The following is a 16,643-nucleotide window of genomic DNA, read 5'->3' on the forward strand; positions in this document are numbered from 1 at the left end:
AATTATGTCACATGATGTAATGTAATATAATGATATCACATACAGGTATAGCAGTGTCCCCCCTAACACCTCCAGCAGATGTTAGTGTCAGGACAGTGTGCTTGATTCCTTCATAGATGGCTGACGTCATAATAGTTGTACAACTGCGTTCATGCAGAACCGTCTATGATCACTCGGAATCCCATATTTTATGTCAGAGACATGGCATTACTGGTAGTAGTATTCTGATTCTGTCCATGATTGTGCATGCTTCTTTTACTGCTGCCCATGGGCCTGTAACTGTGTCCCACTTTTTGTCGAAGTCAAAAAAGTCAAAAAGTAACTTTGTCATTCAGCAGCAACATATAGCAAGAATCGGAAAAATGCACTTAAACAGCAACAGTAAAAGACCCAACCGAAGACGAGAAACTTTAAAACAAGCACGATACTTGAATTGTTTCCATCATCCCACCACCATCTCCATGCATCACCAGCAACATTTACGTCTCAGTGCTTTTGTCTAACCATTATCTCCTCACCATAAACCTTCCGACCACCGCTACCTGCAGGCCCAAATGGTCACGCCATCCCTGGCAACATCCACGCCCAAGTCCTTCCTTTTGACTCTTTCCTACCACAGTCTTCACAACCACCTGTACCTGCAGGCCCAAATGGCCATACCATCACCAGCAACAAACAAGTCCTTCCTTCCAACACCACCGATCCTCACAATTCACCATCCAGTCCGTCACCATTTCCATCACTCAACATCAACTGCTGTATCTCAAGGTCAATCCGTTTCACATAAACCCAACAAAATTCCACTTCCCGCACTCCACATCAGCTCTGCTCACCATTTGTAGGCCCAATTCCACCACTCCAACTTTACCAAAAAGTTAAACAGGCAATAATTCCATTGAGGACACCACAAATATTGCTGCCGCAGCATCCACTCACTTGGCAGCAAAAACGGACTCCCCATTTAAAAAGGATCAACACGGTACAAGAAAAAAACGTGCATATCGGGAGCTGGAGAGGCGGCTGTCATACAAGATGCTGCCATCTTCCCAACCTTTTTTTTTTTTTTAGTCCTTCTCTTGAAAACCTTGACAAACTTCTTTTGGATACCTCTGCTGACACTGCACCCATATTCAGGCATATCCATTTGCACAGTTTCACAATATGCACTCAACCCCAGTTGTACATTACATCCCTGATAGATGTTCTCTCCATTGTTCATGTCTGGATGCTTATCTCACAAAGACAAATCTTCTCCATTGTTATGTCACCTTGTCTGACAGTCTCATAATATACATTTTTACTGTGAAGTCCGTACTATACTATGTTGATATGTGATTTCTGTTCCTGCTACATCAGGCTTCCATTTACAGGACCTCATCTGCTGTACATTTCAATGTTTCACCTGTCCTCTTTCCCTGTGTTCATTCGTCTGTGTGTCCCTATGCAATATAAACACTCCCCCTGACTGTTTATTTTAAATGGCAATCCATGTACCCTTTGCAGATCATTTACCCAACTTTTGTACAGAATGGCTGGAATGATTTTCACACTACTGTACACTTCACACACTGTCCTGTACTGTGTTTGTAACATATACATTACTGTATGGTAAACCCTGGTAATCATTGAGACATTCTGCACAATCCTGCTAACCTAGATTGCTGTAAGAGAAACATATTCGCTATCCACGTTGCACTACACGGTTTCCTGACTGCCAACACTTTAGTCTGCCACGAAACCATTCTTTTTCACATTTAAACGTGATGTGCGGCTTGAATATGTAATTTAGCACTGCAGCTCACTGTGCAAACACGTAAACTCCGTATAGGCTTTTCGCAAAGCCTACACTGAGTCCAGTCTGTTGAATCCTGCTGTATGTCTTTTTTTTTTTTTTTCTTTTAAACTATTACATCATTAGAAACTTCAATTATATAGTAAAAACAGAATGCTTAGCTGCAATAACTGGTTGATTCTTAGTTGGCAGTGTATACGTTACAGGAAATTATAAAAATACGATGAAGTGTTAGTGTTCATGTGCACTAATGCATGTTTTTCTCTCTGCTTTGTAGGTATCGTTTCTCACATCTTTATGGAATCATCCATTTTTTACTATCAGTTGTATCACTCTGATTGGTCTGTTTTTTGCTGGCATACACAAACGAGTAGTAGCACCTTCCATGTATCCTTTTATTAGCAGAAAACTCTTAAAACTCAGTTAAAAAAAAAAAAAAAAAAATTTTCTCATGTTCCAGAAAGGTTTTTGAACCCCATCTCCGTAGCAGTCATCCAGTGAACAGTTTTGCATTGCATGATTTCCTTATCTTCATCCCAAGTGGTGCTGTGATATTCTTGACAAAGAGCAGTAGTGTTGTTGGGGTGAGGATCTCTAAGCGTACCATAGCTCACCCATTGTCAGAAGTTTAATGTTTTCTTTCTGATCTGTAAGGCACTAATCATATGATGCAGAACTTTCTGCTGATCAGCCGCTGTTATTTCTTGTCCTTCCCCACCCTTTACATTTTTGCAGTAGGGCTGTCCGCATTTTGGACACATGTAGCCGTATGGCATTGGTCATTGTCTTCCTTTTGTGCTTTAGAACATACAGGGGCTTATTTTTTTGTTAAAACTGGCAGTTGAGATCTGGATTGTATGTGTTGTAGATAGGTTTTGTGTCCAGACTGGTCTTCTCTTAATTTTTCTTTAGCTGTCCACTGACATACTCACCTACAGAGTCATTTATTGTTTAGGCATTTCTAATCAATATTGATTGTCATGGTTCCTCTTAGTTACAAAGTGGGCTGTGTAAAAGCAGAATAACAAAACTAATTTTTTCCTTTTATGGATGGTATACTTAGTGCTTAACCTCTATCGGATTTACAAAGTCCATAACAGCATCCCTGTAGACATAGTCACGTTACGCTGGTAAGATAAAGGAAAACAAACTTCTAAGTCGAGCTATCTATCATATGGAAAGCACATATAGCAGAAGCAAGCACACATAGACACTTGGTATACTTCATTTAGTACAAGTAATTCATTGACAACTTCTGTAAAAAAAAGGCAGGAGTAAGAACTTCTGTTTTTAAGTTTATAATTTAAACAGAAGTGGCTATAATTTAATTCCTTAGTGGAAAATAAAATTGAATGTGTATGCTTCTGGTCACCTTAAGCACACAAATTAGATTTTTAAATGAAGTGCCCTTTTATTTTTTCAAAGTCCTGGCTCAAATCTCTACTATAAAGGAAATGTCTAAAAAGTTTATGCCACTATCCGTTAAGGTACAGATAGCAAAAATGGTTCAGATTAGTAAGTTTCTAATAAGAGTTGTCCAACAGTCTGGAATTAAAACATGTTCAAACTGCAGAGATGTAAAGCATGTTGCTACTGTTATGCACTGGCAGTAGAGAGGAAAACTGGTTTAGTTCAGGAGATATTAAGAATTGGATTAATGTAAGTGTTCAGAGAGACATGCAGAAAGCTTGAAATGTTTCATGTGTATGTTAGCTAGACATACAGAAAGTTAGCTAGATATAGAGCTTCTAACTGTAGGTACTTAAAATCTTTTGCTTGAAGTATAGGGAAGTAGACATCCTGTAAATGTAAATATGGTATTCTTGAACCCAAAATCCTGTTAATTTAATTTTGTAGCTAGTAATCCTATTTAGTTGTGGTTTGCAGGAGCTTAAGCATCCTGCCAAATTAATTATGGGTTTTAGCACAAATACCCTGGTAATATAACTAGTATGCCAGAAGCAAAGTTAAGTGTAGTGCTTTAGAGTTCACATATTTTATTTTCACAGGTGTTTAGAGTGTTGGGGGCTGTCGTTAACATTTTCTGTAAAGCATTACATCATATATTGCAGTAGTAATGTAGAAGGCTGTGTTTGTCAAAAGACTGAACTGTGTCTCTCGTGAGGGCAGCCCGGAAAGCATATGGTTGGTATCTTTTGTACCCAGAAGAGGAACCACATGCTAAATTATATGCTAGTTCTTTATGTTTCATTATACAGCAGGTGTGTGTGTGAGTGTGAGTGTATACACACTCGCACACACACACTCGTGTGTTTATTTGCAGGGAAGTTTAACTTCCAAATAACACAATACAGCTGTTTCTTTCAAGAAAAGAAAAGACACCTGACACTTATTTTTTATGTTGCTGCTACAGCCTTACCACTGATTTGAAGAAATGTTTTCCAGAAGTTAAAAATGTGCCTGATAGCTGTTTAATCATAATATATATATATATATATATATATATATATATATATATATATATATATATATGTGTGTGTGTGTGTGTGTATGTATGTATGTATATATATATATATATATATATATATATGTGTATGTATACACATATGTTTTTATTTCCGCAAACTTAGAAAAAATTTCTTACTGTGGTGTGATTTTTACATGATACAAGTTGATGTCAAAAAGAAACTAGTTTTACGCACTGAAGGTACAGTTTGCATCCCTTTGTGGGCTGCTCAGATATGTTGATGAAATGAATAGCCATTCTGCCTTGTTTATTTTCACAACTGTTTGGAGTATGCATAGCAGTTCTTAATGTACAGCAGAAAACCTACTAACAGTGCACTGCATAATTAACATTAATTACGAGTACAAGTTTCAGGTATTTCCAGGTTTGTGTGGAGGAAGTAGCAGATTTATTGTTTCCCTTGACTGTTTCCTTACAGTATAGCTGCCCGATGTCGAACAGTCTTGGCAGAATATAACATGTCGTGTGATGATGTAAGTATTACTTCTCAGTGACGTGCATCACTTTTCATTACACTAATTTTGCAATTGTCTGTCTGGAATGATAGTATGAGTTCTGCATTTAAGTTGGATACACAAGTTTTGAAATTGATTCTGACATTTAGAGGATAATGTTGGAGGGCAGGGTTGGAGGAAGAGACAAACCACTCCCATTCTGCATTAACTGGATCCAGGAATTTTAGAGACAGAAGTGGGCAAATTATTGAGGTCAAGTGTCCTTGCCTTGGCTGCCACATGCATATTTGTTATGTGGTAGACAGGTGCTGATGTTTCATGTTTGCAGCTTGTTCCTCACTGCCCCCCCCTTCTCCGGTGCTTACTTTTGTAGGTTTTTTCTGCAGATGAAGGGGAGTGAAAGGGATCGGAGGCTGCCAGTTTGCACCCAGATGATTAAAATTGGTTACCATATGTGAACAACTGTTAGGAGTTGTGGCACTGATAATGATTGATAGGCATCTGAGGCTTTACTAACTGGCCATCATTTATTACAGCAAAGAAATTCATCAGGCTTATTTTGATTTTCAAAAGTAGTGCTTATTATGGTTTGTTGTATAGAACTAGACTAAGTTGGTAGCAACTTACTAAGACTGGACTTGTCCACTAACATAAGATATGTTTCATGTTTTATTAAAACCACTTGCAGGCACAAAACCAAGGACTACCGAAGCATAAAGAAGCACAATTTAATTAAGCGCTTTCATTCTTAATCCATAAAAACTTCTTCAGAATAATTGTACAACAACAAAGTAATGCTTATAAGATAGTAAAAGACTTGCATCATTATACCCGACCAAGCCAATGTGCTGTTCCCCATTTAAGTACATTCTTAAAGCAACATTCTTAACCACAGTAAAAATCCAGTTATTAAAAGCTCTTGTATTTTAAATAACTTTTAATAGATATATTTTCATTAATGCTTGGGGCTTTGTCAGCACTTAAAAACCTTGCCATTTCAGCTCCATGTAGTCTAAAAATGTATTAAAATGTCCTACAAAGCTAGATGTTCTTCATTCCACATTGCTGCAGTCCTAACTATTGGGTAGTCCGCTGTCCAGTCGGCCCGAATACCAAAGTATATGACGCGTCGGTCAGGGCGCATTAGACTGACGTCAGTACGTCAGGGTACTAATGCGCATGACCGACGTCATATCCTCAGTCTTTTTTGCCGCATGGTCCGATGCAGAAGCAATTTTGCGAGTGCAGGTTGGCGTTCTGAAAGTTTCTGAAGTCAGAGTTTCAGACGAATCAAAGTTGGCTAAGTACCCGTTGGGGAATATTTTGGTTTTTCTTGCCAGTATTTAACCGGATGTCAGAAAAAGTGAATAACTGTATTTCTTGTGGGAAACAGATACCTCATAGGGATTACCATACTTTGTGTATACCTTTGTTTAGGGCCTGAGCACGACGTTGTTGGATGCCGCTCTTGTGCTAGATTTAACAAACGCACTATTAAGAGAAGGTTAGACTGTGCCAGGTTAGTGTTTGGGAAGCGTTGTAATTATAAAATGCCGTTGGATGCTCCGGCGCTTCGCTAAAAAGCGCAAAGATAAAGCAAAGCCTAGGGTGGAGGAACCGACAGTCCCAGACGTCGGTTCTTTGGAAGGCTCAGTGGAGCCGGAGGTTTTGCCAGGTGTCTCTTTGGAGTCTCAGGGAGAGACTTTACTGTTACAGGATGTATCCTCTCAGGAAGTAGGCCAGGCTGAGGGGCTTCTCCGGTGGCTGTTCTTCCCTCTCTTCCTAAGGTGGTTAGAGCCTCCCTTCAGTTTCCAAGGCTTCTTTGAGGGGCAGGCCAAGTTTAGCTTCTGTGGGGGTTTCTCCTAGTGCTTCAGGATCTTTGCCTAAGAAACATATGCTTAAAATGGCAGAGGATTTGATTACTATGATTAGGGGTTCTATGCCCCTCCTGATAAGAGGCCTAGGGTGGAACCTGAGTTTGAGAGTTTTGAGCAATGCTCGGAGGCTTGAGTCTTGACTGAAGACTTGCAGGAGTACCCTCCTTATTCTGATTCTGATGTGGATGATTCTACTCCTTCTGCTTCTCCTCCTGAGGATTTTTCATTTTCAGAGACTCTGCATTCCATGAGGGAGCATTTTAAATGGGAAGGTCAAGATTTCTCTGATTCCAGGAAAAGGCTTAGGGAATTCTTGTTTTTACCCCAGCATAGGCCTTTAGCTATACCTCCTGTTTTGAATGTGGTGGAAGATGTTTTTGCAGAGGCTTCCCTGAATCCTGATTCTTTGCCTCCTGCCCCAGTTAAACCGGATAGGTTTTATAGGGTGCCTGAAGCTCATAAGTATCTTTTTAAGAGTCCTAGGGCAGACCCAGAAACTGTCTCTCAGGGGCCTAAAGGTGTGAAGGCCTCAGTTGTTAAAAATTCTGTCCCTCCTGATAAAGAGGCAAGGGCTTTGGATAGATGGGGAAAGTGTATACTTCTTCCACTTTAGCCATGAGGGCGTTGAATTGTCAGTTTCACATGTTAAAATATCAGAATTATCTTCTTTCACAGTTGAAATCTAAGGTGGATGCTCTGGCTGAAGGTATTGAGTGTAAAGAGTTGCAGGATTTAGTTCATGTGTCTGAACAGGTGGGTAAACATTCCTTGCAGTGTGGTTTTGATGCTGTGCAGGCCTCCTCAAGGGTGGCTGCCACTGGTTCTGTTCTTCGTAGGCACGCCTGGCTGAGAGATCAGAATTTAGCTGAGCATGTTAAGACAAGGATTTTGGATGCTCCTTTACAGTCTGATGTGTTGTTTGGTTCGCCTGTGGAAGCAGTTTTGAAGAAAATGGAGGACAAGGCTAAGTCTATGCAAACTGTTAAAGATTTTTGCAGGTGCAGCCTCAAGTTTAGTAGAAATTGGCCTACTAAGGGATGGACTTATCCTGCTTATGATTCCCAGTCTAGGGGTAGGTCTAGACGTGGTAGGGGCAGAGCTCAGGGTTCTTTTAGGCCTAGGACAGGGAGTTCCCCTGCTCAGACTTCTGGTGAGGGCAGGGGTCAGTCCTTTCGTAAGCAGACCCAATGACCTGCCTTTTCAGCTGCCAGTCGCCTGGCAGCACCTTTGGGAGGAAGGCTGTCTCTTTTCAAAGAAAATTGGGATCTAATTACCCAAGACAGATGGGTTCTGGATATTATTCACAACGGTTACAGGTTTTATTTCCATACCTTGCCTCCTTTCAAAGGCATGCCAGACATTCCTCCTCTTCAAAGAACAGAGGCTCACAAGCAAATTTCTCTGTTGCTCCAAATAGGGGCCATTCAGTCAGTTCCTGTGCCGGAAAGGGGCCTAGGATTTTATTCTCGCCTGTTCCTAGTACCAAAGAAGGGGAACACGTGGAGACCAATTCTGGATTTATCTATCCTCAACACTTATCTGGACATTCCCAAGTTCAAAATTTTGGCGTTACAACAGCTTTTACCTCTGCTGGGCAAAGATCACTGGATGGTAACTTTAGATCTCAAGGAAGCTTACCTTCATGTGCCAATAAGACTAAGTTGCAGGAAGTATCTGAGCTGGAAATTCTCATTATCAGTACTCTGCATTGCCCTTTGGCTTATCTACTGCCCAGAGTATTCACAAAGGTTCTGGCTCCAGTGATAGCTTACTTCAGGCTACAAGGTATCCAAATCTATCCTTACTTGGTCGACTGCCTGATTCTGGCTCAAGAAAAAGAAGATCTTCTACAGCATCTGGAATATGTCATAGCAGTGCTAAGATGCCTAGGGTATTCTGTGAACGAAATAAAGTCCAGTCTAGTACCCTCTCAAGACATGTGCTTTCTGGGTGTGAGACTGAATACAGCAGCCCAGATGGCCTTTTATCCCCGGACAAACAAAAGAATCTTTCCAGTTACTTCCATCATCTATCTCTTCAGTCCGGGCTGACTGCAAGGACAGTCCTTCAAGCCTTAGGGTTCATGGCATCTTGTATTCTGGTGCTTCCCAATGCCAAACTGCATATGAGGAAGCTACAATGGTATCTCAAAATCTGTGGACACAGCACTGCCAGGATTTGGACACTGTCATTCAAATAATACCTTGCATTCAAAAGGAATTTTTGTGGTGGGCTCAGGAATGTCACCTAAACAAGGGACTCTCTGTGACCCGCCAGAGGCAAGTCAGATTCTAACGACAGATGCCTCAGATATTGCTTGGGGAGCTCATCTAAATGGAAAGTGGATACAAGACAAGTGGCCTGCCAGACTACAGCATCTACATATCAACATGAAAGAGATGTTAGCAGTTCAGTTTGCATTAATTGCTTTCAAGGAGTTACTTCTTCCAGGGCAGGTGTTGATTCTAACAGACAACACAACTGTCATGTGGTACATCAACAAACAAGGGGAACACATTCTTACCCATTGTGCAGACAAGCAATGATTTTATGGGAGACTGCGCTCAGTCTGCAACTAACTCTTCAGGCAAGGTTTCTGCCGGAGCACAGAACTCCTTAGCAGATGTATTAAGCAGACAAATCATGGATCCCCACAAGTGGAAACTGGATCTTCATGTATTTCAAAACTGACAGTGTCATGGGGAACTCCAGACATAGATCTGTTCGCTTCTCCACTAAACCACCAGCTGCCAAAGTTTTGCACGAAGGGATTTCATCACACAGCTTGGAAAGTGGATGCTCTTTCTTTCAGTTGGAAAAATCTTCATGTGTATGCCTTTCCACCTCTGCCTCTTCTTCCAAAGGTGCTTCTAAAGGTCAGACAAGACAAGCCAAGGATGATTTTAATAGCTCCAGATTGGCCTCGCAGCACTGGTACCCATTACTGAGGAGTCTGGTAAGGAAGCCTCCATGGCCTTTACCCTTGATTCCACACCTGTTGTCTCAGAGGGACGGTCATCTGCTCAATGTCAAGCTTCACTCTCTACATCTAACAGCCTGGCATATTCTGTTTTGAAAGACAGCAGGTCTCAGCTTCCTCAACAAGTTTTAAATGTGATTATGGAAGCCAGGCGACCTAGTACAAGGAAAGTGTGCAGAAAAATGGAAGAGATTTTGTTTTGGAGTGCAGCAAACAATTTGGAGATTACTGGGCCAAATTTGAGTGTGGCTATACAATATCTTACTGAGTTACTGGACAAAGGTTTGTCTTTCTCTTCCAGTAAGATTCATGCTGCAGCAATTTCAGCTCACTATGATTGTGACCCACCATTGTTTTCGCATCCTTTGTTCAAGCAATTTCATAGTGGGGCAAAGAATATAAGACCCCCAAGAGCTCCTACTCCTGCTTGGGATCTCAATTTTGTGTTGGAGAAACTTACTCTACAACCTTTTGAGCTCTCGGCTACTGCTGAATTGAAATACTTGTCATGGAAGTCTGCTTTTTTGTTGGCCATTACTTCTGCAAGATGAGTTTCTAACTTGCAGGTCCTTATGCCTGTGGAGCCTTTTTGATTTTTCATAAGGATAGGGTATCTTCTAATCCTTCCTTTATGCCTAAGGTGGTTTCTAGTGTGGCTTTAAACCAAACTATTCATTTGCCTACCTTTTATGCAGATCCCCAAAATAAAGGGGAAAAGATTTTCTACACTTTAGATGTACACAGGCTATTGCGTTATTATTTGAGCAGGACTAAGGATTTTAGGCAGTCTCAGCAGTTGTTTGTTTCTTTTGCTTTGAGTTCAAAGGGCAAGCCTGTGTCAAAACAAACTATTTCTAGGTGGATTGGGTGTTGCATTACTTTTTGTTATTCCCATCATGGCAAGGAGATTCCAGCTGGGATTAGGCCTCATTCCACTAGGGCTACTGCCACTTCCACAGCATTTCTAAGGGGGGTGGCAACTAAGGATATTTTGGAGGCAGCTACTTGGAGTTCAGTGCATACTTTCTCTAAGCATTATCACCTTCCTCTCTACTCTAAGTCTAGGGCTGGTTTTGCCACAGCTATTTTGCAAGGCATGTTGTCAGTTCCTGCTTCCTTATGATTTGCCAGCCTCCCTTACCTCTGCTTTGGGATTCTACCCAATAGTTAGGACTGCAGCAATGTGGAATGAAGAACATAGTACAGTTTTGTACCTACCATAAATGTAGATGTTCGAGGATCCACATTGCTGCAGTCCAATCTACCTCCCTCCTTCCCCTCTGTGTTTAGGGGTGGTTGTGTAGGTGAGGTTATATTCTGCTGATTGTGTATATATTGTATATATATTTTTTGGTGCAGGTATTTTGGGAGTTTTTGGTTTTGGCCTTATCTTTTCAGGGTCTTCTGACATCTGGGGCAAGAAAAGACTGAGGATATGACGTCGGTCATGCGCATTAGTACCCTGACGTACTGACGTCAGTCTAATGCGCCCTGACCGACGTCAGCCATATACTTTGGTATTCGGGCCGACTGGACAGCGGACTACCCAGTAGTTAGGACTGCAGCAATGTGGATCCTCGAACATCTACATTTATGGTAGGTACAAAACTGTACTTTTTATCTCTTCTTTCAATAACTAAAAACTGTAAAACTTTCCGAAGTCATTACATTCTTCAGAATGCTTTGCCAAAGCATTGGTTTTATCCTTTTTCTTAATTGATAAGATATGTTCTTTTATTCTGTCTTTTAATTTTCTTGTTGTTTTATCCACATAGAAACCATCGCAATTAGAATAGCTAGATAGATAAATCAAACCATCATTTTAGTTGCCTAAAATAGATATAATTGCCAATGCATAACTTATGTGTTTAAAAGGAAAACTGCTAGCTCTTAAAATATACCTACAGTAAGAGCAGTTACAACAAGCATAAGTGCCACAAACTCTAGGAACCTTCATGGAAGAAGTCGTTAGAGGTGGCTTTTCTAAGACTTTTTTCAAGTTTCGGGGTTTTTTAAAATGAAATTTGGGGCAGGTCCTACAATTTTAGAGAATTCTTGATTCCCCATTATTATTTTCCAATTATTACAGATGATCCTTCGTATAATGGGGCCTTCAGCACTCATGGAAATGGGAAATGAACACCTTAAATGTTTATGTGAACTATCAGAAAATGTACCATTAAATTCTTTGGGGAACGAACCCAACCTTTAAAACTGGGGGAACTTAACATGTCTGTTTCTTAATATATTGTTGGATATAATCCTTAGCTTGTCTTTGAGATACCCATGTTGTTTAAAAACATTAAAATTTCCATTTCTCAAGTGTTCATCTTCACTAATTAATCTCCTAATTCTTACAAGCTGCCCTCTAAATATATTTAGTTTCATAAACCCGGTGTGATAACTGTTGAAGTATAAGTAATTAGTGGTAAAGGTATCTTTACTAAAGGTGTTACTAGTAAATTTGCTTTCTTTAATATTAATAGTAACTTTGTATCAAGAAAATGTACAGTTAACCTCTTACTAATTTCAACAAACCTTAGCCATTTATTTGTAAAAGAAACTCATGAAAGGAAGGGACATCTCCTGTCCAAATAAAAAAAAAAAAGATCATCTGTCTATCTTGTATAGAAGTTATCATATCTAAAATTAGGTAAATGACTCAAAATTTCCCTCTCCCACCAGCATAAAACCAAATTACCGAAAACAGGGGCAACCTGAGCCCCCATTGCAACCCCACTAACTTGCTGAAAAATACTGTTTTTAAACATGTACTAAGTATCATCTCAACTGCTGACAAATGACTTGAATATCCAAATTGAAATCTTTACGATATTTATTAAGGTAAAGCCTAACAAATTCCAACCCTTCTTCCTATTCACTAGAAGTGAAAAGTGAACAAACATCTATAGTACATAAATTTTGAGTAAAAGAATAGTTTCTGTGCTGATCTAAAAATACTCGAGTCCTTAAGATAATATTTACTTGCCTGGACAACTGAATTTAAAATATTATCTAGATGAGTGGACCTTTTACTTGTTTTGTTGTAAGGAACGGAAACTGTGGGCCTAAAGGGGGGGGGGGGGTTGCTTAGGATCCTTATGTATTTTGGGTTTACCAAATAGGATACCCAATTACAGCTCCTCCACAATTAAAAATTCAAATAAATCAACTGAAATGTATCCTTGTAATAAGTCTAATAACAATATATCAATTTTCTCTTAACTCTTTCTAACAAAGTCTTTAGACACTTTTCTAGAACTATTTTGATCTGATAATAACAAATGTATAGCCTCCACATAGTCCTTTTTGTTCCATAATCACAAGACCGTTAACTTTTATCCACTCTCATGAATCTTAAATTAGCGTATCGACTAAGTTGTTTTATTGCTTGAAACTCTTCTTTGTTCAAATTGTACCTATCTTTGAAAAATGTATTATTACTGTTGTTGTTATGAAATAAACTACACAACTCAGTTTCGGGTACAGCTGAAAATACATTTAAAATGCTATTCAAAGGTGGATTAACAGAACTCTGTTTTTTTAAAAGTTCTGTTAGTGTTACAAATTTTGAAAAATTATTAAAAATATATTTTAAATTTAATTTCGTAACATAAGATTTAATATCTAACATGGTATGAACAACAGAAGCTTTATTAGTAGGAATAAAGTTAAAACCTTTTGATAAAACATTCAGTTCGGCCACTAAAAAGACTTTGTTTGTGAGATTAAATGTACACCATTCAGAAATTAACGGCCCCATGCCCTTCCCTTGTTTCTTCCCTTCTCCTCCTTTTAAAGCTTCCTGATTTAAAAGCAGACTGTGCATTTCAGAGAAAGACAGAGAAAATAGAGTTTCATTGTTCATTAGAGTCTTTAGATTCACTCTGAATTCCTCTACTGTCCACAGCAGCATAAACGATCACAGATCCATCATGGTCATTAATGTCAGGGTAGCACTTTCAAGTGCCACAACATACAAGAGCCTTTAATAATTCTGAAGAAGTTCTTTATGGATTAAGAATGAACGCACTTAATTAAATTGTGTTTCTTTATGCTTCAGTAGTCCTTGGTTTTGTGCCTGCAAGTGTTTTTTGATTATTTAGTAGTGGTTTTGTTGTTATTGTGAAATGTTTCATGGTTAGCCATCACTGCAGAAATCCATATGTGAAGTGAATTGCTGAACTTTGTCCTAGGTAATGGTTTTGATGTCGATTTATAATTGGAAAATGTGCATCCTAGATTGGGTGACCCTTAAAAGGGCACTGAGGAAAGGATTTTTTTTTTGGCTTATAATCCTTCAGTGAATCACACTCACTTTGACTCAACTCCTTTTTGTTATGCAGTGACTGTACAGGTTCAATCCAAATGATTTGGTTACTGCAATACAGAAGGTACACAAATATATGTAAAATTAGAGGTGAGCAGTGCTTTAACACCAAAAGACCACACCACATCTGTATCTTACCGTGTATCAGCACTACTTTTCTGTACTGTGTATTACTTCATTTAGCTTCTCTGGGAAGCATTCTTGGGTCTTTTTCCAGCATAGAGAAACCATGGCTGCATAGAATCCCTCTCTCCCCCTCAAACACCCACTCCATCCCAAACCCAAGTTGCATTTGGATTGCTGGGAATCTGTAGTAATACATTCCAGTTTGAACCAGTATTGTAAGAGGCAAAAGGATTCTCCATATTATTGCATAAGGTTACAGACTGCAGTAGGGAGGTAACAGTGTATGACCAGGAATTATCCAAGAACTTGTAGCACAAGGAGTGATGGCCAGTGGAAAGAAACAAAGGGTTTTAGAATGGTCTGTCTGTGTGTGTGTCTGTGTGTCTGTGTGTCTGTGTGTCTGTGTGTCTGTGTGTCTGTGTGTCTGTGTGTCTGTGTGTCTGTGTGTCTGTGTGTGTGTGTCTGTCTGTGTGTCTGTGTGTGTGTGTGTGTGTCTGTCTGTGTGTGTGTGTGTGTGTGTCTGTGTGTGTCTGTCTGTGTGTGTGTGTGTGTGTGTCTGTCTGTCTGTGTGTGTGTGTCTGTCTGTGTGTGTGTGTCTGTGTGTCTGTCTGTGTGTCTGTCTGTGTGTGTCTCTGTGCTCATGTGTCCACAAAAGACAGAACCTGGAGAACCATTGTAGACCTTTCAGTCATCGTGTTTTCACTGTTGCAGTCCTAACCAATGGGTTATCCGGCTCCCGGTAGCCCTCGATCATCCAGAATACCAAAGGTAAGTAAAAATTATGTTGGCTGTCATTGGTTGTAAAGGACGTCAGGGCATCCGATACAAAAGGGGGCAACCGACGTCACTTGCTCAGTCTTCCTTGCCCGAAGCAGAAGCATTTCTTGCACGAGTGACAGTCGGCAGTCCGACTACAAAGTTGAAGTCAATTACAGCTAAGTACCCATTTGGGGATCCTCTTTTCTTGCCTTAACGAATGTCAGGAAATGTCAGGAAAGGTTAATAATTGTCTTAACTGTGGAAAGCAGATTCCCCATAGAGATTTTCATTCCTATTGTATTATTTATTTAGGCCTTGACCACGACATTCCTAATTGTGAGCTCTGTGCTTCCTTTAATCTGCGTACTATTTGTCGTCAGGCTAAGCTTTTAGCTAAACATTTTGGAGTTTGGCTTAAGTTTGTCAATATGGCATCCGCTGGTCTTCAGGCTTCGGATATCCCCAAGAAATGTAAGGATAAGGACTGCGACAGGCTTCCGAAGGTCAAGTCCTCGGATGATAAGTTGGTCATCAGTCATGCGGTAGCCAGTGAGGCACTTTGCAGTCCGCAGATTTTCAACTGCAAGCCTTGGATGAGACCATTTCAGAGGCCCCCAGGCCTCCGGCTTCTATTTTGCCTTCTGACCTTCTGCCTGTTGCCTCTTCAGCTGGATCCGCATCCACTAAGCTGACTCCGGTGTCAAAGGCCTCCAGTCTTCGTTCCGACAGCAAGCTCATACCGACGACTTCGTCTGCAACTTTGGCAGTTGCCAGGCCTCCAGAGTCCTTCAGACTTGCATGGAAATCTTCCAGTCATAAGCCTGTGAAGAAACCAGTTCCAGGTTCCTCTCATTCCCCTCCTTCTCAACTGGTTAAAATGGCTGATGACCTTTTGACTCTTATTAGGGGTTCACAGCCTCCTCCTTCAAAAAGAGGTAGGGATGTCTCTCCTGAGGCTTTGTCTTATTCAGGTTCTGATATGTCTAGCATTTCTGTTGATGAAGAGGAAGTTTCTCAGGCTTTCTCTCCTTTTGAGGATTCAGACGCAGAGGAGTCCATCCCTTCTGCTTCTCCAGAAGATTTCTCTTTTAGTGATACTTTAAATACTCTCAGGGAACATTTTAAATGGGAAAGTCAGGATTATCCCCCTTTCTAAGAAAAGGATTAGGGAGTTTTTGGATTTGCCTCAGCATAAGCCTTTGGCTATTCCACCTGTGCTGGAAGTGGTTGATGTTTTTCTGGGAAATTCCTTGACTCCAAATTTGGTTCCTCCTGCTCCCAGGAAATCTGACGGGTACTATAGAGTTCCTGATTCTCATTTGTTTCTTTTCAGGAATCCGTTGGCTGATCCAGAGGTTATTCTCAAGACCCTAAAGGAGTTAAGGCCACTGTTACTAAAAATCCTGTTCCTTCTGACGGGGAATCTAGGAACTTAGATAGGTGGGGTAAAAAGGTTTATACCTCTGCCACTCTTGCTGTTAGATCTACTAATTGACTTTTTCATATGCTGAAGTACCAGCAGCACACCTTGGAAGTAATTAAGTCTAGGATAGCAAGTGTGCCTCTGTTGGCGGAGAGTAAGGATTTGCTGAATTCTGCCAGTCTTGTCAATAAACTTTCTTTACATTGTGGTTTTGACATTCTAGAAGCCTCCTGTATGGCTACAGCTACTGGTTCTGTTATTAGAAGGCATGTTTGGCTCGGGGAGCAGCCCCTACCAGAGCCTGTCCAGGCTAAGCTTTTGGATGTACCTTTGCATAGGACAGTGTTTTGGGCAGCAAAGCAGAGGAAGTCCTCAAGAAGATGGAAGACAAAGCCAAGTCTATGCAGACAGTT

General features: G+C 40.4%; 1 protein-coding gene across 1 annotated transcript in view; it reads left to right on the forward strand.

The window, feature by feature from the left end:
* CNEP1R1 (CTD nuclear envelope phosphatase 1 regulatory subunit 1) overlaps window positions 1–16,643 on the forward strand; it is a 442,763-nt gene that overhangs the window by 371,226 nt on the left and 54,894 nt on the right. The window contains exons 4-5 of the mRNA XM_044081977.1: window positions 2,070–2,179; window positions 4,699–4,753. Of these exons, the coding sequence (XP_043937912.1) occupies window positions 2,070–2,179; window positions 4,699–4,753 (165 nt within the window). The remainder of the gene's footprint in view (window positions 1–2,069; window positions 2,180–4,698; window positions 4,754–16,643) is intronic.

The sequence above is a fragment of the Protopterus annectens genome, chromosome 8.part1 (assembly GCF_019279795.1).
Source record: "Protopterus annectens isolate FY-2018-M chromosome 8.part1, PAN1.0, whole genome shotgun sequence".
NCBI lineage: Eukaryota > Metazoa > Chordata > Ceratodontiformes > Protopteridae > Protopterus > Protopterus annectens.